The sequence below is a fragment of the Glycine max genome, chromosome 8 (assembly GCF_000004515.6).
Source record: "Glycine max cultivar Williams 82 chromosome 8, Glycine_max_v4.0, whole genome shotgun sequence".
Classification (NCBI taxonomy): domain Eukaryota; kingdom Viridiplantae; phylum Streptophyta; class Magnoliopsida; order Fabales; family Fabaceae; genus Glycine; species Glycine max.
Genome location: NC_038244.2, coordinates 40,825,483 through 40,850,795, shown reverse-complemented (window position 1 = coordinate 40,850,795; position 25,313 = coordinate 40,825,483). Strand labels below are relative to the sequence as shown.

Genomic DNA, 25,313 nt, shown 5'->3' with positions numbered 1-25,313 from the left:
TTGGGAGAGAAAATAGATAAATTAGGCTCTTTCATGCAGGGGATCGAAGTTAGAGTATATTAGCAGATGCTGGTGTAAATTGGAATAATTATAAATAGAAAAAAAATCATTAACATTACATTAAGGAGTAGCTCTGGTAGGCTAAGTTCCCAACATTTTTATCTTCTGAATTTCCTTCTACAATATTATTGGATTTTCTCATCTTTTCTGTCTTTAATTAATTAATTTAAATTCATGTTTAATTCTTTTTCTTGTTTGATTTAATTTTCAACAATTTAATTTACTGTTTTCTCATATTATTGGATTAAATTCATGTTAAATTCATGAAACCAAAGGCTTTTGTAGAGGGGGTGACACCTTTGACGTAGGTAAAAATGGAGCTGATGATGATTTCATTGCGAGCATCACTATTGCACATGAAGCTTGGGATCCAGGGCCCACATAAGATTGAAGCCCATTTTGATAAGGATTTTTCTTTAATTCTCTTTATTTGTCTTTATTTATTTTGTTTTGGTTTCATTTTCTTTTATTCTCATTTTAAATTCTTGCATTTACGATAATCTAATTTCAGTAGTTTAAATTTAGTCATTTAATAGTTTTAATTTAGTTTGATGCATGATAGAGAGGTGGATACTTATTGATTAGTTGCAACACATTTTGAGTGAACCGATTGCATGAGTGAGACTAACTGCGTACTAATGAGTAATTCTGTGAATGGTTGATTCTCATGATAGCAGGCGTTAGTGTAAGTGATGGAGTGTGAACTAACAATACAAGAGTGAAAATGTTAGTATTTTGGATAGAAAAGCATGGAATGAGAACCTTCATACTTCAATGAAAATCGGTAAGTTGTGTGAACTTTCAACTGTGAGAGAACGACTGATTCTAATTTCCTGATTTTGCATGATTCTTGGATTGCTTGAATTGTATGTATGATGTGGAGATGATCAAGGCCTTGCTTGTTACTTTATTTCAACTACTTAGCCAAAAAGTCATCCTGTGAATGAATGCATCCCTTGCACCCTTTTTGAGCCTAATGTGAAATTTTTTGTCATTAGAACCCAAGCCCTGTTGGACAAGTGACCTCAATAACTTAAGAGAGGGGTGAATTAAGTTTCAAAATTTCCCACTAACAAACTTTTGACCCCCTTATAAATGATAGACTCAAAATGCAGAAGAAGAAGCAACACTCAATTTAATAATGTTCTTTAAATGTGAAAGACAAAATTGATGGCAATAAAATAAATAAGATAAAGGAAGAAAGAAATGCAAATTCAATTTATACTGATTCGACCACTTCTCGTGCCTACGTCCAGTCCTCAAGCAACCCACTTGAGATTTTCCACTATGTTTGTAAAAATCCTTTTTACAACTTCTGAACACCCAAGGAATCATTTTCCTTTGTGTTCAGGAAACTCACAATTCAAGAGACAATCAGTCTCTTAATTACAATTGACTTTCTGAGAAGAATATAAAGATTTCTCTCCTTTAGAGTGGATAATACAATTTCAAGTTCCTGGATGAACTCTCAATAGATTTGCAAGTGTTTTCCCAAGAGTTGTTGAGAGAGCATTTGACAACGAAGTTCTCTTGGAATATTTGTCTCTTGTTTTTTGAAGTTATACACACATATATATAGGCCCTTCGTGCCTTTTCAAAATGGTTTGAAGAGATGTGTCTTTTCAAAAAATCTTTTTTCTGAAATTCTTCACTAGTAATCAATTACAGGTTTTTGGTAATCGATTACACAGTTATATTTTGAAGGGTCATGACTTTTGAATTTGAATTTCAAGAGTTCCGTTGCTGGTAATTGATTACAACTTTTAAATTCAAATTTCAAAACCCTTCTAAAAGCTATTTTTTCAAAATTGTCTTCTGGTAATCGATTACACTACTTGGTAATCAATTACCAGAGCCTTGGATGTCTTGCAAACACTTTGTTTTGAGGCAAGACTTGATCTTGAGTTAATCTTGAAGCAAGACTTTGTTTGTTGAAGCAACCTCGTATTAATCTTGAAGCAATGCTTAACCTTTGAAGCAACTTTGTTTGATTCTTCTTTGGCATCATAAAAATCATGTATTCATACATTCACAAGCCCAAAATGTGATATTCACTAACTACCCTTTCTTAGGTTGTATGAGAGTACTCATGGATCCAGACAAATTTGTCCCAAATTTGGGGGAATATTTTTGGGTGATTTTCTATTGCAAAAAAATAAATATACAACACAAGTTAAATTGAGTTAAAAATATGGTATTATTTCATCCCAGTATGAATGATTTTACATTTGCAAAAAAAATGAAAAAAAAGTTGTTATTTTAAAGAATAAAAGTTGGGGTAAACCATCTTCAAAGAAAATAAAGGTGCTGAAAAGAGTAGCAAAGCAATAAGGTTGGTGTTGTGAAAAATTCTAAGTTATGGTTTGTAATTAATTTGGGGGAATGAATGCTCTCCTAGATTCTAAGCTTTGATTCCTAGAAAAATCATGATTTCTTTGCTAGCCCAGCCACGTTACAAGCCTAATAAAGTCCTTAGTGATCCACATTATGCATGTGTGATAGCATTCACTAAGATGATGTGCAAAGTTGAGAATTTTACTATTCATTTGTTATAATTCAAACACTTTTACTGAGACACTTCTGGGATTGAGAGAAACACTAGCCTTGTGAGGACATGTTTGGTGATTATTCCTTGTGATCTGTCATTCTTGCTAACCATTTCATTTGAAGTACACCTTGTTTTGCTCTTTTCATGAACTTATGACAACTGTGAACTTGAGAATTAACCAATGAAGCTTTTTGGAATGTATTCAGTTATCTCATGAACTGTGATTGGTAAACTCTGAACTTTTTCCTTTTGCTTGAGGACAAACAAAGATTTAAATTTGAAGGAGTTTGATAATGGCTAATTATGAGTACATTTTGGGGTTAAATTATATAGGAATTCATATTTTTTTCTCTTATAATTTTTCCTTTTTGAGTAAATAATTGTTAAATTAACATTATTTAAGTTTTTGTGCAGAGAATATTAAAAGTGATGGATTTATGAAACTTTGTGAGTAAAATAAAGCCCAAAAATGCAAGAATAATTAAGGAAAGCAAGCTAATTAAGGAAAGAAGGGTTAATTAAGGAAAGAAGACTAAAGAAAATTAATTGAGGAAATAAGAGCTAATTAAGGAAAGAAGACTAATTGAGGAAAACATAATAATTAATGAAAGAATAACTAATTAAGGAAATCAAACTAATTCAAAAGCCCGTTAATCTGCACCTATAAAAGAAGAATAGAGAAGAAGGAGAAGATACACAAGAATTCCTACAAAATACAGTTTCTTATAGAAGGGAAAGGCTAGAAGAGGGAGAAGCAAACAATGAGAGTCATTCCTTCCCTCCATTCCTTTTTTTTTTTTATCTTTTCCCCCTTTATTAAATATTCCCCTCTTGCAATTGTAAAGCCTCCATGATAATGAGAGGCTAAACCCCCTTTGTTGGGAACTTAGTAGCCAACTACTCTTGATGTAATTTCTCTTCCTATCTATTTATGAATATTACTTTTGCATTATCCTTTATTGTGCTTAATATTATTGCTTGCGGCTTGATCACCCATTTGCATGGTAAGTTTTAGGGATAGTGTTGGGAAACATTATTTTCTAATAGAACTAGGAAAGGGTATCTAAATAAAGTCATCACTATGAATAGATTGATATTTGTTTAGCCCGTTATACATCTCTATTCTTAATGCAATTTATTATTTTAGCTCTGTAAAGGGATTTGAGAGAGAAAATATATAAATTAGACTCTTTCATGCGGGGGATCAAAGTTAGAGTATATTAGCAGATGCTTGTGTAAATTGGAATAATTATAAATAGAGAAAAATTATTAACATTACATCAAGGAGTAACTCTTGTAGGTTAAGTTCTCAACATTCTCATCTTCTGAATTTCTGTCTACAATATTATTGGATTTTCTCATCTTTTCTCATCACTATGGATAGGTTGATATTTGTTTAGTCTGTTATACATCTCTATTCTTAATGCAATTTACTATTTTAGCTCTACAAAGGGATTTGGGAGAGAAAATAGATAAATTAGGCTCTTTCATGCAGGGGATCGAAGTTAGAGTATATTAGCAGATGCTGGTGTAAATTGGAATAATTATAAATAGAAAAAAATCATTAACATTACATTAAGGAGTAGCTCTGGTAGGCTAAGTTCCCAACATTTTTATCTTCTGAATTTCCTTCTACAATATTATTGGATTTTCTCATCTTTTCTGTCTTTAATTAATTAATTTAAATTCATGTTTAATTCTTTTTCTTGTTTGATTTAATTTTCAACAATTTAATTTACTGTTTTCTACTACATTTTTCAAATCTTTTTCTTAATTAAATATCCATCTACTTAAGTACAAACAAATTTCTTATGGATATGATACTCAAACTTCCGTTTTAACTTTACTATTTGGGATGAATTGATGCCCTTGTCAATCCATTAACAAAAAGCAAACACAGAAACTATTATAAATCAAGCAATGCAAATATGATTAGCACCAAATGTCTCATATGCTCACATTATCAATGGTCTTCCCGATCCTATCTCCAACTCTGTAGTCAAAGGTAAGAACAGTATAGTAAGGAAATAGTAAATAATCTATGCACATACAAAATGTAAATAGTTTTAAACTATCATTCTAAGGTAAGAACATAAGGAAATACTACTTTGTTTGACATAATTATTTTTTAATCTCAGGTTTTATTTGTGACATTGGATGATTGGTACCTATATGAAATATGAAATAGATGCAATAATGGAAGTTGGGGGAAATTTTTCTGCTAATTCGATTTGAGGACAACTCAAGGAAACATTTAATATAAGGTAACCATATTCTTATCTTGGTTTTCTTCACATGGATTCTATTTATTAGTTAGTTTAATCTATGTGTTTAATTGACATGGTTTTATAATAATAAAACTTTCTCCGTACAGACCGTTAACTATTATATAATAATAATAATAATAATAATAATAATAATAATAATATTATTATTATTATTATTATTATAAACCGGTTTGAAATTGCACGTTGGGTTTAATTTATTGTAAAACTAAATAAACATAAAAAATATTAGTTTTAAAGAAAATCGTCTTACAATCTTATCTTTTTTCACATTTTTAAACAATAAACACTACAATTTAAGACAATTTATAAGATAATCGATGTAAAAAAAAATCTTATAAGATTGTTTAAAAACCATCATAAAAATATTTACTTTTCACGATAACGGCCTTAAAGACCGTTTCGAAACCATTGTGGAAAGTGCCATAGAATCATCTTTGATAGTTTTTTTTTTTTTAGAAGTGACGCATAGTGCAAGAATGCTTTGATTCTTTTTCTTTTTTCTGTTGATATTGTTTGAATGATTTTGGCTACTTAGAACAAAACCACGAAGGCAACTCTTTGACACTAACTTATTTGGACAAATAATCATTTAGTATCTCAAAGTGGAAATTGGCAATAATTTAGTTTCTAATTAAATTAAAAGAACGAAAATTCTGATTTAATTCTTAAATATTTAAAAAGTATGACAATTACATATTTATATCGGGCCATTAAGCTTCTTGAACCATTTTATTATTAAATTATGATGTTCAATGATTAATTTAAAATTAAATTAAATTTTTTGATAATTAATTTTATATTAAATTATAAAACTTAGAAATGAAGTTACATATCATTAAGTTGTACACATGACGTAATTAGTGTACTTTTATATACTTAATGATTAAATCAGAATATTTATTCTTTCAAGAAACTAAATTGTATGTCACCGATTTATATTTTTAAGGATTAAAATAATTATTTAACTTTTTTATTTTTATTGGGCAATGAAAAAGGTTCATAAATATATATTAATATATTATTAACATTTTTATTATTAAATTACAATCACGTAAAATTCAGTAAATTATGTAGTATCACTTATTAATTATTTAATGAGTTTTATTCCTTAACTAATGAATTTGACATGAATTTCATTAGATAAAAGAAGGTGTAAATAAACACTTTTGTTCTTGAGAAATGTAAAGTGATGATAAATTAGTTTATGTTACAACATTTTTTTTATTTAGTCAGTGATGTGTAAAAAGTGCATAATTTTATTCTATTGTATAGCTTATGCCAAATTGATTCACAATTTTTTTAATTTACTATCAAATTGATCATCAATAAATATAACTTAATGTCAAATTAATTCATAAACATCAAAGCTTAATTTACAAAATGGTCTCAAAACTTAATGGTATGCCATAATTATCATATTTCTTACATATTCAATGAACAAATCAGAATTTTCATTAACTCGCAAAATTATCACCAATAGGCATGATAATGAAACTCGTATTCGTGGGTATCCGTCCAAACCCGTTCCAATTTTGACAGGGAATACCTGAGTTGACCAGGTACAAGTTCGGGGATTATTTGACTTTTTTAATCAGGGTTGGGGATGGGGATGTCACTACCCGTCCCATACCCATTCTCGCATCCGCCCCGATGATGAGATTATTAAAATTTTATTAATTACTTGTTATTTTTTTTATGATTTTTACATAATTTAAGATTCTTTTCTTGATGATTTTTGTAGACAAATGTGTTGCAAATACAAGTAGTTAAAAATAAATGTATAACAATTAATTTTTTTTTAAAATCAGATTTTCAATATAATTTTTTTACAAAATAAATTTACAAATCTAAACTCGGGACGGGGCAAGGACGGGGATACCCGATACCCGATGGGTACGGGGATGGAGTAACAAATTTTAACTTATCAAATATCGGGAACCGGTATGGATATATGTTGGGGAGTCGAGGTCGGAGACTAGGGAGACCATACTTATCTCCGTCCCGTTGCCATGTCTAATCACCAACTCACACTTTTATTGACGGAAGTAGCTATTTTTAAAAAAATGTATAAGTATAATGCTCACAATATGCTGAAAAAAAAATAATGCTCACAATATTCTTTTGTAAAAGGCATCTATAAAGTACTTACTCTTTAAGACTTTATATCTGTATGCTCCTAGATCCTATTTAGATATTTAAGAGGAATAATAATTTAGATTGTACTTATGAATCCTGATTTGTTAAAAGACTTAGGTATTTAAGTACCAATAAACTAATCATTAGTTCATATTTTGAATAGTCCTAAACTTCGGAGTAACTGTTCTCCCAAAGTATAATAAGCTGGAATATGCCTATATATGTATAAGGAAGAATACTGTATGTTACATTACAGTAGTTTTTTCCTTTTTCCAGCTACACGTGACTTATATTATTTAGTGCGTGAGATATTAAAATGACTTAGAGGGATCGAGAATTGATCTTCTGTTAGCTTTTGAGGGATAGAAGTTAGAATAACTTTTGAGGCAACACATTTTATCATTCAGAGCAATTAGGATCTTGGCAGACATCCTGACCAGGTTCAGTACTAGGCACAAATTTTATCTCCATGTCCACTTCTCCATTATTTAGTTGTTCTCTGGATATATATATATATATATATATATATATATATATATATTTCTCTCCTATAAATAGCATCCTTTGTGTGCTATGCCTAGCCATGAAACATGACTCAGATCAAATGTTGGCTGTCTCTTGGAGTTCCTCTGAGCACTTCACGAATGACCTAGTTCTATTTGGTATTACCCTTTAGATAGAATAGTCTTATATAAGTGAAGTGTTTGGGGGAACTTTTGGGTACAACTAACACTAAACAACAAAGTATGAATTTAATCAAATTCATTTTATTACTTGTAAGGCTATTTGTGTGTACATTGGAAACCAACAAGGAAACATATTTCATTTTATTTAATTAAGGGAAACTCTCGTTTATCTGTTCAGCTGAACTCCAAGATCCTGCATTGTCATTTTACATTTCATGAATTGATTATTGCATCGTACATTCTACTGAACTACAGATTAAAATTTTACATTGTTATTATTTTTATGTATCTGTATTCCCTGTTAGCTATAATGCCTTTATAATTACTCACATTCTTCCTTGTCTGATTCCGTTATCTATATGCATGTCTATTGTTTGGTGAGGTTTTGCACATACCAATATTCTTGTATCCCTGTTTGTTAATTTATCAACCATTCCACTGCTGAAGAATTAGCTTCTTGCTTTAGATGTTTATGAACCTTTTTTGCCTGATCACCTCGATGCTCCAATTCTTCTCAAGGTAAATTTTTGGACGGGGATTGTCATCTTCTCAAGTGCAATTGCATATTCCTTAGAAGATAAATTGCAGTTTCAATTTCACTTGAGTGTCCTTAATGCCTCTTATTCCTACTTCCTACTCAGTTGAAGGGATCTATACTACATTAAACCTCAAACGGCTGGGTTGGAAGTTTTTTTTTGGTTTCCCAAAAATATTTCCTTTTAGCTTAATTATAAATTTTATCATTTAACTTTTATTATTTTATAAATTGTATCATTCAAGTTCTAGGTTTACAAATTTTACCTCCAAAGTTTTTAATTTTTATACATTTTACCATTGATGGACTTTTTTTTTTACCAAACTAGGTAGTTTTGTAAAATTATATATCAACTAGGTGGTTTTGAAAAACTTTTTACTAAAAAAAGATGATTTTGACTCTTAGCATTTATGGGTATAACGATACCTGATGTAGAAAAATGATTTTTTACATTGGTTATAATCAAAATCGATGTAAAAAGTCACTTCTCTACATCGATTATAATTATAACCGATGTACAAAAATTTAGAAAAATAACTTTTTGCATTATTTTATTACCAACATTTTAGTATGATAAAAAAATCGAATGATAAATTTTATAATTCATAAAAAAAATTGAATGGTAAAATTTACAAAAATTAAATAAGTGATAAAATTTATAAAATAATAAAAATTTGATGATAAAATTTATAATTAAAACAAAACAATTTTATTTAATACATGATCAAATAATAAATATAAATATTTTTTTAATAGAGATTCGAACCTAATTCATTATGTAATAAAAGACTAACCTTAGGCTACACTAACCCCTGTTAATTATATAGTCACATAAATATTCCTCTAAAAGATCACATATGAATAGTATATTAATATTGGTTTTTGATAGTATCGATCAATTTTGGTATTGTTATTTTTTCGTAATGAATTTCTATTTGATGAGTTTTTCTACTTTTCTTTCGTGAGTTCAAATTCATTTAACTTTTAATCCAAAAGATGAATAGTTTAATTCAATTGGTAGAATAATATTTATACACTATTATAAATCTAATAGTACAAGTTTAATGCTCACATATAAAAAAAACTCTAAACCCCTAAAAAAAATTGTATTAAAACACTTAAATTTCTATTGGCTCCATAGCAGCTCTTGATAAATTGTCTCTTAAAAAAAACCTTTCTTTTAATAAATCGTGTCTCCATAACAGCTAGTTTGGTTGTTTACTATACTAAAAATTAGAAGGAACATGAACTCGCTATATAATTCTAACAGCTTGATTTTCCTCACTAATTCGATTATATCTTGAGTTGTATACATCTTTCTTGAGTGAGACTAAAGTCACAAGTTAGCTAACTTCATTTAGAGCATAACTGAAATCTAGTCATAGCTTTTAATTATGGATAAATACTCATTTTAGTTCTTATATACGTGAGATTGTGACATATTGATTTCAGTTGTACAAAAACTCCCAAATTTAAATTTAGTTATTAAATATACAAAAAGTGCCAAAAATTGGTCATGTGAATAATATTTTAATGACAAATTAATTCTTAATCTTTGTAACTTAATGTCAAATTGATCATAAAAATATAATTTACTGTCAAATTGGTTCTTAAACATTACAATTTAATGACAAAATGATTTCATGAATTTAACCATAGTATCAATTTGTCGTATTTTTTGCATATTCGAAAACTAAATTTAAATTTTTCATCTTTCAGTTATCAATCTGCCATTATCTCATACTTTCAGGAAACAAAATGAATACTTTGTCAAAATATCAAACGAATGAGGATAATACACATGAGCAAAAAAGACAAAACGGGTGAGTCATTGAGAATGCCAGCTCAGCAGGTTCAGTAACAAACTTTTCATCCAGAATCATCCATCCACCTTTTTTTATTTTTTCCTTTTCTTAACCTATAAATAGCAGGCATCAGCCTGATGTAAAGCATGAATGCAATATCAATAAAATTCTCCATTTTCTCCTTATTCCTTGCCTTATTTTACTCATTTCTTAAGATGGTACCAGAGTATTTAGCTCTCTGACTGCGTCACTCTGATGGCTCGTCCAGGTGGTTCCGGCAACAACAATCATGGAGGTGGTCATATAGATCCATCGCAAGACCTTTCCAGCCCGTATTATGTCCATGCAAGAGATGGACCTTTATCTGTAGTAGTCACTTCTGTGTTGAATGGCTCTAATTACCATGCGTGGCCTCGTTCTATGAGACGCGCCTTGGGTGCTAAAAACAAATTTGAGTTTTTTGATGGGAGTATACCCATTCTTGGTAGCTTTGATCCAAGTTATAAAGCTTGGAGTCGTTGCAACATGATCATACATTCATGGATCGTGAACTTAGTATCACAATCAATCGGTCAAAGCATAGTGTTTTTGGAAAATGTTGTTGATGTTTGGAATGATTTGAAGGAGAGATTCTCTCAAGGAGACCTTATCAGAATTTCTGAACTTCAACAAGAGATATATGGCCTCAGGCAAGGTTCCTTCTCTGTCACTGAATTTTATTCTGAGTTAAAAATACTTTGGGAAGAACTTTAAACATATATGCGTATTCCATGTTGTTCCTGTACCATTAAATGCACCTGTGCTGCAATGAGAAATGCCAGACATTTTCATACTCTTAATTATGCTATAAGATTTTTGACTGGTTTGAATGAGAATTTTTCAGTAGTGAAATCTCAGATCCTACTAATGGATCCACTGCCTAGTATGAACAAAATTTTTTCTATGGTCATTCAACATGAAAGACAAGGGAACTATGTTGTTGGAGATGATTCTAAGGCCCTTATAAATGTTGTTGATTATAAGAGGCCATAAGGAAGAGGGAGAGGTCCAGTACAAAACTCGGGATCAAGGAGAATTTGTACCTATTGTGGAAGGAATGGTCACACAGTGGAGACTTGCTATAGGAAGCATGGATTGCCTCCTCACCTTCAAAAAGGAAATGCCTCAATGGCAAACCATGCTTGTAATGATGTTGCAGATTCGAATGGAGATTTCTCAACTAATGGAGAAATGCATATTGTTCCTCCTAGTTTCACTCGAGAGCAATATGAGAAACTGCTTAGTCTGATTCAAGGTTCTGGTATTAATCAGGATTATGCTACCATAGCTAACCAAGTCAGCACAGTTACTCAGGTTGGTCATTCACTAGCTGAAAATCACAAGTCAGGTAAAATCTACATCTCTTCCTCTTTCAATAGTTTCTCTCTTGGCTCTTGGATCATAGATTCAGGTGCTAGTGATCATATATGTGCTTCATTAAAGATTTTTCAAACCTTTAATGAGATAAAACCAATTAGCATAAGACTACCTAATGGTCAGTTTTCAGTCGCTAAACATGCTGGTACTGTTTCCTTTTCCCCTGGATTCTTCATTACAAATGTACTGTATGTACCTAATTTTTCTTTAAACTTGATTTCAGTATAAAAATTGTCTTCTACCTTAAAATGTGTTGTCACATTTAATGATTCAATTTGTCTCATTTAGGACTAGAAATCTCAAAGGATGGTTGGATCTGCTGAAAGGTTTGAAGGGATATATCACTTAGTTTTTGATGCCAAGCATGTCTCTTGTTCCAATGTTCAAGCAACTGATATACAAACTCTACCAGAAGAAGCCTTATGGCATTTTAGACTAGGACACTTGTCAATTTCTAGGATGATTTCTATGAATTTAGAATTTCCTTTTATTGTTGTTGATCCAAAGGCAGTTTGTGATGTATGCCATTATGTTAGACATAAGAAATTACCATATAATGTTAGTTTAAACAAAGCAGATTCACCTTATGAACTTCTTCATTTTGACATTTAGGGACCTATCTCCATACAATCTATTCATGGTCATTCTTATTTCTTGACTGTAGTTGATGATTTTAGTCGTTTTACATGGATCATTTTGTTGAAATCAAAAGGGGAAGTGAGGCAGTATATCCAGGAATTCATCAAATTAATTGAAAATCAACACAATGCAAGAGTTAAGGCTATAAGGATTGATAATGGTCCTGAATTTACAATGCCATAGTTTTATGCTTCAAAAGGCATAGTTCATCAAACAAGTTGTGTGGAATCCCCACAATAGAATGGAAGGGTTGAGAGAAAGCATCAACATGTACTCAATGTGGGGAGGGCACTTCTTTTTCAATCAAAATTACCAAAGGAATTTTGGTCCTATGCCATTCTTCATGCTACTTACATAATAAATAGGGTGCCTAGCACCCTTCTAAAAGATAAATCACCTTATTTTTTTTTTTTTTTGTATAAACATACACCTAATTTGCATGATTTGAAATTTTTTGGTTCCTTATGCTATGCATCCACACTGCAGTCACATAGAACAAAGCTTGCACCTAGTTAGGAAGTGCATTTTTCTTGGTTATAAACATGGTGTGAAAGGAGCTGTCTTGTTGGATCTCAGTAATAGGGAAATTTTCATTTCTAGAATTATCACTCACCATGAACATATATTACCATTTAAATCTTCCTCGCCCTTGTCCACCTGGACTTGTCATTCCACACCATCCACTTTACATCACCAAAATAACACTCCACTACCTATTCATCAACCTACACCACCTTTCACTCCTATAACAGAACCTAAATCACCTACCACCATCCATACAGAACCCGTAGAAGCTGGAATCTTTGATTTTGAACCTGTCCTGAATCCTACTGCTCCAGATATGGCAAAAGCTGCTATTGAACATATAAGGAGATCACAGAGACAAAGGCATCCACCACGACATTTAAGTGAATATGTGTGTAGCCTTTCAAGCAGCTCAGTAGATACAATTGCCTCAGGTATTTCCTATCCTATCTCATCATTTCATTCTTTTTCAAACTTGTCACCTTCACCTCATGCTTACTCACTGTTAGTCACACATAATTCCGAACCACACACATACTTGGAAGCTAGTAAGCATGAATGCTGGAATAATGCCATGAAGTTTGAATTGGATGCTCTTGAGAGGAATGGTACATGGATACTAGTTGATCTACCAGAAAATGTAAAGCCAATTGGTAACAAGTGGGTATATAAAGTGAAATATAGAGCAGATGGATCTATAGAAATATATAAGGCTGGGTTGGTGGCTAAGGGTTACAATCAAGTTGAAGGCCTAGATTTTTTTGACTCTTTTTAACCAGTAGCTAAACTCACCACAGTAAGGACCCTGCTGGCCATAGCTTCTGCTCACAGTTGGCATTTGCATCAACTAGATGTCAACAATGCCTTCTTGCATGGTGATTTTACATGAGGATGTTTACATGGTTATTCCTCAAGGTGTCAAATGCTCCAAATCCAATCAAGTATGCAAATTGCTTAAGTCTTTGTATGGTCTCAAGCAAGCAAGTAGAAAGTGGTATGAAAAGCTCACTTCATTGCTTATAAGTCAAGGCTATCAACAATCCAATGCAGATCACTCATTATTTACATTTCAGAATGTTAAAAGTTTCACAACTCTTCTTATCTATGTGGATGATGTGATTCTAGCAGGAAACTCCATTGAGGAATTCACTAGAATGAAGAGAATTCTAGATTCCAATTTCAAAATCAAGGATTTGGGAACGTTGAAGTATTTTCTTGGGTTGGAAGTTGCCCGCCCCAAGTCAGGAATCTCAATCTGTCAAAGAAAATATTGCTTGGATTTGTTGCATGAATCTGGTTTGCTTGGGGCTAAGCTTGCCAAAACACCACTTGACCATTCAACTAGGCTGCATCAAGATGAAGGGAAACCATATGAAGATGTAGCATCCTACAGAAGATTGATTGGGAAACTTCTGTACTTGAACAACACTAGGCCTGACATCACATTTGCCACTCAACAACTTAGTCAATTCTTAAGTAAACCTAGTATGACACACTACAATGCTGCCTGTAGGGTTGTTAAGTACCTCAAAGGCAGTCCTGGCCGAGGCCTGTTCTTCCCAAGAAAGCCAGAAATCCAGCTACTAGGATTTTCTGATGTTGATTGGGGTGGTTGCTTAGATTCAAGGAGGTCCATTTCAGGATATTGCTTCTTCTTGGGAGCATCTTTGATCTCTTGGAGAGCTAAGAAGCAGCAAACAGTCTCAAGATCTTCCTCCGAGGCAGAATACAGGGCACTCTCTACTGCTGCTTATGAACTACAATGGTTACTATATCTGCTACATGATCGATTTACACATTACTTGTACAAGAGCACTTGTCCTATATTGTGATAATCAAAGTGCTTTACGAATAGCTGCTAACCCGGTGTTTCATGAAAGGACTAAGCATCTGGAGATAGACTGTCACTTTGTTCGAAATAAGATCCAAGAGGGTGTACTTCGCTTGTTGCCAATCTCATCCAAAGAGCAACTAGCTGACTTTTTCACCAAGGCATTACCTCCTCCATTCTTTGTTCCATTTATTTCCAAGTTGGGCATGATTGACATTTACTATGCTCCAGCTTGTGGGGGATGTTAAAATATCAAACGAGTGAGGATAATACACATGAGCAGAAAGGACAAAAAGGGTGAGCCATTGAGAATGTCAGCTCAGCATGTTCTGTAATAAACTTTTAATCCAGAATCATCCGTCCACCTTTTTTATTTTTGCCTTTTCTGCACTTATAAATAGCGGGCATTAGTCTGATGTAAAGCATGAATGCAGTATCAATAAAATTCTCCATTTTCTCCTTATTCCTTGTCTTATTTTACTCATTTTTTAAGATACTCAATTATCCTTTAATTATTTTGCTGGCTATTTTTGCACAATCCTACATTATTTCAATTCAGTCTTTCATATACAATTTTGCAACAGTAATTAAAGTATATTATCAAATGCTACTATATGCTAGCTACCAGGGACTAATTCCCAAACACACTTGAGAGGGGGATATATATATATATATATATATAAAGGATCTCCTTCATGTTGAAGTGTTCGAGGGACACTAGGTGACACCTGATGAGTTACGTATGTCCTTACATTGGGTTCTGCACTTTGCTGCAAATGTTGCTTTTGTTCATGGGAATATTGTAAAGCAAGTGAACCTGGACGCAACATTGGTCCATAGAGAGTTGAAGAATCGAATGCGAATATTTTAAGGACATCCGAAATCGAGTAGCCACATGCAATTCTGCTTTGTTGTCCTCGCTACGTCCTCTGATTAAAAGATATTGATTTCTAAATAATGCATACAGACAAGAGCCAAATAAAATCTAGTACGTGACTTTGGAGTCACAAATTAGGTCTTCAATCTGATGCAAACGCATATATATGCTGCAAGAACTCTGATTCTTGTATTTTCCTTTGACATTGTTTGAATGATTTTGGCTACGTATAACAGAACCACGTAGGCAACTCTTTGACCCTTAACTTCGTTTTTATTTTTACTGGGCAATGATAAAGGTTAGTAAATAGTATAATATTTTTTTTTCTTTTTATATTATTAAACAATAACCCCGTAAAATTCAGTAAACGATGTAGTATAGTGTATCACTTTTTAATTATTTAATGAATTTAATTCCTAATTAATGAATTCCACATGAATTTTATCGAATATAATGCTCACAATATTCCCTTGTATAAGACATATACAAAGCACTTACTCTTTTTAGACTTTATATTTGTATGCTCCTAGATCCTAGTCAGATATTTAAGAGGAATATAATAATGTAGATTGCATGTAATCAAGATTTCTAATTTTGTTAAAGTTATTCTTTCTGTGCACATTCATCAATACATGACTTAGGCATTTAAAGTACCAATAAACTAATCATTACTTAACATACATATATATATATATATATATATATATATATATATATATATATATATATATATATATATATATATATATATATATATTGAAAAATCCTAAACTTCTGAGTAACTTTACTCTCCCAAAGTATAAGAAGTATAAGCTGGAATATGTCTAGCTTATGTAAAGGAAGAGTGTATGTTACATTACAGTAATTTCCCTTTTCTCAGCTACACGTGACTTTTACCAGGATATGTGAGAGATATTAAAATGAAAATATAAGGTTAGTTTGATGGTTAAAAAAAATCTGAAAAGGAGAGGTCATTGGATTTGAATCCTGTTGCTAATAAAATTTAATAAATTAACAATTAATATTTATTAATAATTTTTTTTTTTTAAAAAAAAAAACATGAGATACTAAAATGGCTTAAAAAGGGATTGAGAATTTATCTTGTGTTAGCTTTTGATGGCTATACAACTTAGAATCACTTTACCAGAAGCAAACCCATTAGAATCTTAGCAAACATCCTGACCAGGTTCAGGTTCAGTACCAGACACAATTTTTTGTTAAAAATCTCCATGTCCACATAAATTCCACATCATTTAGTTGTTCTCTGAACATATTTCTTTCCTATAAATAGGATCCTTTGTGTGCATATTGTCTAGCCCTGAAGCATGTCTCGGATTAAATGTTGGCTGTCTCTTGGAGTTCCTCTGAGCACTTCACGTACGTGTGTGGCTAGTTCTATTCTGTATTACCCTTAGATAGAATAGTCTTAATTAAGTGAAGTGTTTGGGGGAACTTTCGGGAACAACTAACACTAAATAACAAAGTATGAACCAAAATCATTTTTATTACTTGCAAGGCTATATGTGTACATTGAAAACCAACAAGGAACTGTATTTCATTTCATTTGAAGTGTTTGGGGAAACTTGTGTTCAGCTGAACTCCGAGGTCCAGCATTGTCCTTTTACATATATATGACTATTCTTTATTGCATAGTGCATACTAGTGAACTACGGATTACAAGTTTACAATATTATTATATAAAATATGTTTTTAGTCTATCTGAAACTTAATTTTAATTTCCAAATTTAATTTTAATTAATTTAGTCCCTAAACTTTTAAAAACAATTGTTTTCATCCCAATTCACAGACGATGTTAACACCGAAGAAAATGGGTGAAAATCACTCTTTTCAATAAGATTCAGGGACTAAATTAATAAAAATTAAAGTTTAAAAACTAAAATCAAATTTTACTTAAATACATAGACTAAACAGGAATACATATTTTACCATTATTATTATTATTATTATTATTATTATTATCATTATTATTATATGCTCCTTGTTAGCTATGCCTTTATGAATTTCTTTCCTAGCTTCCATTTTTCTTGTCTGATTCTATCTCTATTGCTTGAGGAGATGTTGCACATAGCAAGATTCTTGCATCCCTTTTTGTTTACTTTATCAACAATTCCACTGCTGAAGAATTAGCTTCTTGCTTTAGATGTCTATGGACCTTCGGCTTCCCTACCCTGCTCCAATTCCCAAAAGCTTCTGCTTGACCCCATTTTCCGTTTTCAGTGTAAACTTTTGCACGTGGATCTATTGTCATCTTCTCAAGTGAAATTGCGTTCCTTAGAAGATAAATTGCAATTTCAATTTCACATAAGTATCCTTTAATGCCGGTTATTACAACTTCCTTGAGATGATTATGCTCAAATTTGGGAGGCCAACCTCTTTCCCTTACATCATCATCAATACAAAGATAGGTCTTCAGCTGCAACAAGTTAGATCAATGTATCAATGTAAACATAAATTATCATAAAAAAAATCATTAAATTCTAGATGGCTTTTCATCTTTTCTTTGAAGATGTTCAATTGTACAGTTATATAAATATCCCTCTACCAACAAGTAGTTGGTCTAATAATATTGATATGGTCTCTTGAAATAAAGTTTCAAATTTAAATATTGTAGAAGGAATAAACGTGTTTGAAAAAGAGAAGAATTTTATTAAAAGTGACCAACCAGTAAAAAGAATATAAATATTATTGATATGAGGTATATCTTATATCAATAATATAGTAAAAAGAATATAAATATCGATTTCTCTTCATTAATGTGATTCATATGCCAAGGGAAATGTGCAAGATCACAGATGAATTGTTTACAGTTTACTTGACATAAAACATTGGTTCCTTATCAAGGATATTGTATCATTTATTTGTCTGGAAATAAAGACACTATTATCATAGAGAGACAATCTTGAAAATTAAAATAAAATTATTATGAAAGTGAAGAGGGAGAAATATATCAAAAGTTATATTTAAAAATTTAAGGATGACATCTACGCTAAATAATATTGATGTATTATTAGTTAGATGACAATCTTATAATTTGTGCTTCAAAATTGATATATTATATAAATAGATTTTAGAAAAGAGAAACTTACATGCAACTCTAGTCGTTGAAGCATAGGGCATGCCTTCAGAATTCTCGCAACCCACCACAGGTCCTGTCGTTGTGTGGACACTTTGATAACTTCCAGATGCCTCAAACATGGAAATGTCAACGTCGGCAATCTGTTTGTCATAACCTTACCCTGAAGCCCCATAAAGAAAAATATGTCAAAGATTTTGAAACAATTGATACTCGATCAAACGGGTTGAATATTGGCATTAAAAACTGAATGATTTTTCACACCCCCATTCTGTCTTACACCTTTTAAAATTTTCTATAAAATGCTAAATCACTTGAAAGAAAGAGGAGATAAAATAATATAACCTTTACTTGACATTCTTTATTGGAAATAAAAATGTTTTGTCAACACTACTCAAAATACTATTTAATACCAAGCGACAAAGATAAAATAGGAAAAAAATAAGTAGTACAATAAGAAGGAAAAAAAGTAGAATATTAATAAGGTATTTGTAAATCAGGGTGTTCAAAATTCCCTGCTCTATTAAAAAATATATATTCTTGGACATTGCTTGAATGTTAACAACTTGAGAGAGAAAGAGGAGAGAGGAGTGACTCATAATTGGTTATGTGATGTTTGATGAATGAAGAGAAAAAAAAAATGAGACATTTTAATGAAGTGTTTATAATTTCTAAGTATCCAAATGCTAGTACCCTTTCTTATTTTACACTTTCTAACTCCAATAATTATAGTCATTAATTTTTGTTTCTTCCATCTCATTTTTTATCTGTCTTTTATTTCTCTCTTCCTTTTTTTTCAAAGTTATTGTTCTCTCTCTTCCTTTTTTTATTAATTCTAATAGTATACTTTTTAACACACTCTTTATAATACACATTCTTTTATTAGATTTTTTTTTTTAAATTACAAAATCATGAGATATGTTCATTAGATAAAACGAAGGATTCATAAAAATTTATAATTTTTAATAGAGTTCAATTAATAAAAGGAATGTAATAAAAAAAGTATATTCTTAATATTTCTGTCTTTTGTTTCTTTTTCTTATCTCGATGATCCTTCCAATCCCATCTAAACTGTAAATAGTTCAAACTGGGGTCCTAGTTAATTACCACTCTTCACACTCTGCCTGTTGTTAAAAAAGAAGGATTATAGAAATTGAATTTTCATATCATCTTTTCTGACAAAAATTGGAGTCTAATGATAACGTTAAAAGTAAAAGGGTGTCAAAAATATCATTGTTGGATGCATTAGTGATTGAGTAGTGATATATGGACACCTCTCATTATAAATAATTCATTATTAATACTTACTTTTCTTTTTATTTCTTTCTTCTGGTTACATCATAGTAATAATAATTATCGTACATCAAAAGAATATATTCACCTTGAGATACATAAAAAAATAGAAAAGATAATTGATTGATAAAATCCGTGATATGATATAATAAAAAGAAAAAAAAATAAAAAATGTTGGCAGATGTTTATAAATTAAGGTATCCTAATATATATCATCTTCGTTGTTGGATAAGAAAAGAAAAGAAAAAATGTTTTCAAACAGATGTACAAGAAAGTGTGTAACAAAAATTGATGTGAAAAATATTCAAAACTCATGCTGAAAACCACATACCATGTTACAGCTGCATTCCATGATCAAAGTTTCCAGCTGGGGTATGTCAATGGGAAGCCTAAAGACTGGCCAAAGCTCCTTATGACAAGCATCAGTATCACTCACAGGACTGTAGAAAGTTTTAAGTCTTGGAGCATCGAACACAAATTCAATTTTGCTTCCCTTGAATTCCAAGGCCTCCAAGCTGGTGCTGTAGAGCACAAGTTTCTTCAACTCCTGGCAAAGCTTCACCTTCAGGTACTTTAACTTCTGGCAATAGGGGTGCTCTATCTTCAGATTCTTCATGTTGTAACATTCAGACAGCCCAAAAAACTCAAGGTTACTGCAGCTAGACAACAAAATCTGAATATGCAATTCAGATTTCAGATCTACTTTGAAGAGTTCCATAGTGGTAAGTGTGCTAAAACCCAAGTTATGTAACATGTGGGGTGCAAGTACACAATGTGCCAATCGAAGACTCTTCAGAAATGACTTGGAGCCACTTTCACCCTCATAATTGCCAACAACTTCACAGGGGAAAACATAGTATCCATCATTTGGACTAGCATTGATCTGGTGATGATGATTCTCTTCCAACAAGCAAAGATCAATCTCTTCCACATTTTTCTCGACGGCGAAACGAATCCACCGATCAAGATCAGTGGAGCCATACTCATTATGGCGAAATGTGAAGCAAACCTTTAACTTGTCAATCTTTTGGACTTCTTCAACATGTGACAAGTACATGTTGACATTACTAACGAAGGCTAAGGTTCTGTCCCTTTTGAATTCCAACCTTTGCACCACGCTTTGGTGGAGCAAAACATAGGTTAGAGAGTGTTCTCGCTTAATTAGCATGTTGTCTTCATCCAGAATAAGGTTGCTTGGATTGCAAGAAATGTTCCTCCATTTGGATGAAAGAACACTGGTCGTCACAGCATCCTTGACTTTGAGGTAAGATAAGATGTAGCATATGATGCTATTGGGAAGTTTGCTGATATAATCTTCTTTTTTACACTTAGCTGCCGATTCCCCTTGTTTCTTCCGATTTTGATTCTTCATCTTTTGTGTGCACTCTCTCTAGATTAGACTAGAGAAAGTAGTGACCGTGGCCAAAAGGAGAGATCAACAATGACAAAGCCGTAATTTATATAAGGCGTAAGGAGGAGTGCGGATATCACAAAGTGCATGGTTTTGTCTTCATTAAAATTGTGATAATTAAGCAGCCAATGAACTTGGTACATATCTTGGAAAATGATTCAAATTGATTAAGGGATACTAGGAATCATCCCCGTATTGCCGGCTCATACATGGTCTTTCGTGTAATTTAAGATAAGAGTAACCATTGAGGATCTGTATCTTTGTTTTTTGTGTCACTGTCGGAATTATCGATGGAAGGGTGAATATATAGCAGGGGCAATGGTTATGCTCAATTTTTTTTAAATAAAATTATACTCCTATAAATTACGACTATATTAAGTTATTTTATTACTGTTTATTTTATTATAAAAATATATTTTATTGATTTATTTTTTTTTCTTTTTTTATATGTTATTTATCTATTATTTGTTATATCAATATAGTTATAATTTTTTATTATGAAAAAAATTAATTATATATTCTCTTTGTTTTTATTTATAAGACATAATTATTTAATTTATCAAGATAATAATTGATAGGAAAAAAATTTGACTCGTTCAAAATTCATGATTCCTGCAAACATGAATCACAGGAATCATTATTAAAAAAAAATAGTTAATTTATATCTTTTTTTCTAAATTACTTACTATATGTCATTAATATATATTTCTCTCTTCATCTTTTCTTTTGTTTCCATCCAAAAAAACAATCAAAAAGTTTTGTATGAATTATTTTCTCTCTTTTAATTTTTTTATTTATTATCAGTATAATTGATTATTGATTTTAATGTTCTGTTTCTCGTCACATAAAGACAAGAGTATTCAAATCATATCCGTTATTGTGTTTCTTTCTGACTCGATCTAATCGATCATGATTTTAAATGGACATGGACGAGTTTCGTTAATAATTTGCCATTTCTCTTACTTGGCCGTCAAGTCCATGCCGATAACAATTAGACAGTCAAGTTTAATTCAATGGATGCAATTTAATGGATAACACACCTTAAATTTGTAGAAAATATAGAAAATAATCTGACCTTGATGTGAAAAAAGCAAAGAACTTTAAGTATAATGCCTTAGACCCAATATTAATTTCATAATACTTTTTTATTAATCATCTTAATTATATATTTTATAAAAATAATTAACGTATTAAATAAATATAAATACTTAATATTTAAAATTTGTAAAAATTATATTTAATATTTCATTTTTTTATCTTTAGTACACATATAAATTACGATTGTTCAAAACCAAATCAAATAGTTTATAAATGGTTAAATCTTTAAAAAAAACCAAAAATCACTTAAATAAAAAATCACAAAATTCAAAAATCTAAAAAATTGCATAATATTTTTTATTTGGTTTAATTTTTAAATCTTGTTATCAAAATTGAACCAAACCAAACTAAATTACATATTATAATTATATTGATTTTATTCAACGGATGTTTAATTTTATGTAACTAGTATTATTTTTAATTTATAATAATTATAGTATGTGATTTAATTTAGTGTATTTATTTTTGTAATAAATTTGTAATATATGATTTTTGTTGTGGTATTTAATAATAAGTATGTAATAATTTATTATATTTCTTTTATAATCAAAATGCATAGTTGATTTTCATATGTTAAAAATAATATATCAATATGTTAAAAAGATATTAAATATTAAATGATGTACTATGATTATGTTATAAAAAGAGTTGGTAATATATTTTATAATAATGCTAAATAAGAGTGAAAAGGATAATTTTTAATTAAAATATGTTAAATAAAATTAAATAAAAAAAATAAAAGTCATTTTTTAAATATTATAACATAATAATAATTATGTAAGCTTACTTGGCAAGATTTTAAATTTTGATAATGAATTAAAAAAATAAAAAAATTCAAACTGAAATCAAAAAGATGAATTTGGATTTGATGTTATACTTACCTCGAATTAAATGAAATTGTATCTTTATTTTGTATTTGATTTGAATGACTTTTTACTCAAAAATTAAACTAAATAGAACACAAATACCCCTAATATAAAGTTTAATAAAAATAATATTGTCAAAGAATTTAGAATTAATTTTTTTACGGTCATAAATGGGTTTTTGCTCGTATAGTATCTTCTTTTCAGCTTTTCCGGAAATTTTTGGAAACCTTAACTAATCATAATTGATCATTTATTACAGGCCTTCAACAATTGATAATTTAACTCAACCTCAAATCCTGCAAAAAAAAAAAAAAAATCCATGCAAGTGTGATAGATTGATAGTGTACAAGCTATTAATAAGTACTAAAGTGTAATAAAACGTCATTGAGGTTAAGTTAGATTGATTTTTTGGTACTCAATTTGAACTTAGCAAACTAGATTAAATTTAAATTGGTTAGCTAATGAAATTTTTTTACTTTTTGAAAAAATAAAAAGTTATTAAGAGAATCATAAACGGAAAAAACAATCATAACTACAAAAAAAAATATGAATTTTTTTGGCTGTTTATTTGTGGCGACTACAAGAAACCGCCAAAAATACTTTATTTTATTGCAAATAATTTAGTTGTTTATTGTGCCCGCTAGGGATGCTTACACATATTAATGCTCTGTGTAAACAATTCTAAGATGGCACGTGATTATTAGGATAAGCCATATATGAAATTTTAAAAATAGAAAAATATAGATAAGAATTAAAAATAAAAAAACACTTTCTACAACCCCTCACAATTAAAAAACAAAAGCCCTCTTTGTAGACGTAGACAAAAACAAAAACCCACTCTCGTCTTGTCTCTTCTTCTTCTCAGGTTACACTCTCAACTTCAACACATTCAATTCTTGACACCGTGTTCTGGTTAGGGTACGAGTGTTGCTTCATCTTTGTTGGAATCCGTAGCACTCTTTGTTTTCATTTCCTCTCTGCACTATTGTCTTCATCTTTCTCTGGTTGTGTTTTTTTCAAATGTAGTTGGAAGAGTTTTCTTACACTATGCATTCCAAAGCATTTTCTCGTTCTCTTGCACTCTCACTTTTAGTTTAACATTTCCTCTGCATTCCAAACATAGCATCAAGAAATGAGTCAAGCTGATAATTCTACAACAATTTCCTCCGATGATGCTTTTCCAAAAGTGTTGGGGAAAGATCACTGTGGACGTGTACGTTGCTTGGGCTTAGGAGGTTTATATAGTATTGCATTTAAGTTCAACACAAAATTCAGTGGTGTAGGATGTAGTTCCTCTAGTTTTGAATCTAGTGAAAGTTCTCAATTAAAGGAGGAGGTTGTTAGTTTGAAGGCAAAGTTAGCGGCTTCGGAGGAAAATGTCAAGACATTACAAAATGTAATGGTTGCATATATACACATAAAGGAAGGACGTATTCCTCCAGAGTTAGGTGCTATGTTTGGAAATACGACTAATCCAAGGGTAATCATTTTATTGAACTTTATATCCTGTATAAATTTTATTAATTAATTGTGCTGACATGATGTATTTATTTTATCTTTCATAGGATGAAGAGAGTGGACAAGATGTACCTACAACCACATGGAGGATCTTCACTAGCTAGTAATCCTGATGGTGTCTAACATTATGTTGTTCAGATTAATCCTTTGCCTTTTGATTGTATTTGGGCAGTGTTAAAACTGCCAACAATTCCTAGAAATTTAATATTATCATCTGAAGCTGAGCCTTTTTTATTTACTATATGATGATACATTTTTGTTATGTGGATAGTGACATGCTAATAATGTGAATTTTTTATTTGATACAGGGGATAGCTAGGTGAAGAGATGAGAGATGAATTGTAGTGCTTCCTTTAATCCTAAACTCTTGTTTTGATTTAGTGTTTGTTTTCAATTAGGACAATGACTGAGATTGATGATTAGTGTATTAATTATCAATCTCTTATGGTTTATGAATTTTTTTTTTTTGTTGAAAATGTATGTAAAGGAAAGGAAATCTGATGGAGCTTGCTTGTGGGGCTTCTATGGAGGCTGGATCTTTGAGCTTTAATGAGGTCCTTTAATGGTGATTTTCCACCATGGAGATGCAGCGGAAGACAAAGGAGAAGAGGTGAGAGGAGGCGTCATTCACTAGGGAATAAGCCATGGAAAAAGGAGCTTCACCACCAAGATGAGCCTTGGATAAGA

General features: G+C 30.9%; 1 protein-coding gene and 2 non-coding genes across 3 annotated transcripts; 2 read left to right on the top strand and 1 right to left on the bottom strand.

Annotated features, from left to right (window-relative positions):
* Positions 1 to 7,642: 7,642 nt before the first annotated feature.
* Positions 7,643 to 7,759, top strand: MIR395E (microRNA MIR395e). The gene has a single exon (NR_126697.1). It is a non-coding gene; the product is annotated as a microRNA MIR395e (primary transcript).
* Positions 7,760 to 16,691: 8,932 nt separating this feature from the next.
* On the top strand, positions 16,692 to 16,812 carry MIR395D (microRNA MIR395d). The gene has a single exon (NR_126696.1). It is a non-coding gene; the product is annotated as a microRNA MIR395d (primary transcript).
* A 647-nt stretch (positions 16,813 to 17,459) lies between these two features.
* Positions 17,460 to 21,105, bottom strand: LOC102662414 (FBD-associated F-box protein At5g22730). The gene is made up of 3 exons (XM_006586496.1): positions 20,065 to 21,105; positions 18,454 to 18,603; positions 17,460 to 17,780 (listed from the first exon to the last, which is right to left on the bottom strand). The coding sequence occupies exons 1-3, from the start codon at positions 21,103 to 21,105 to the stop codon at positions 17,460 to 17,462; spliced, it is 1,512 nt and encodes a 503-aa protein (XP_006586559.1).
* Positions 21,106 to 25,313: the final 4,208 nt, after the last annotated feature.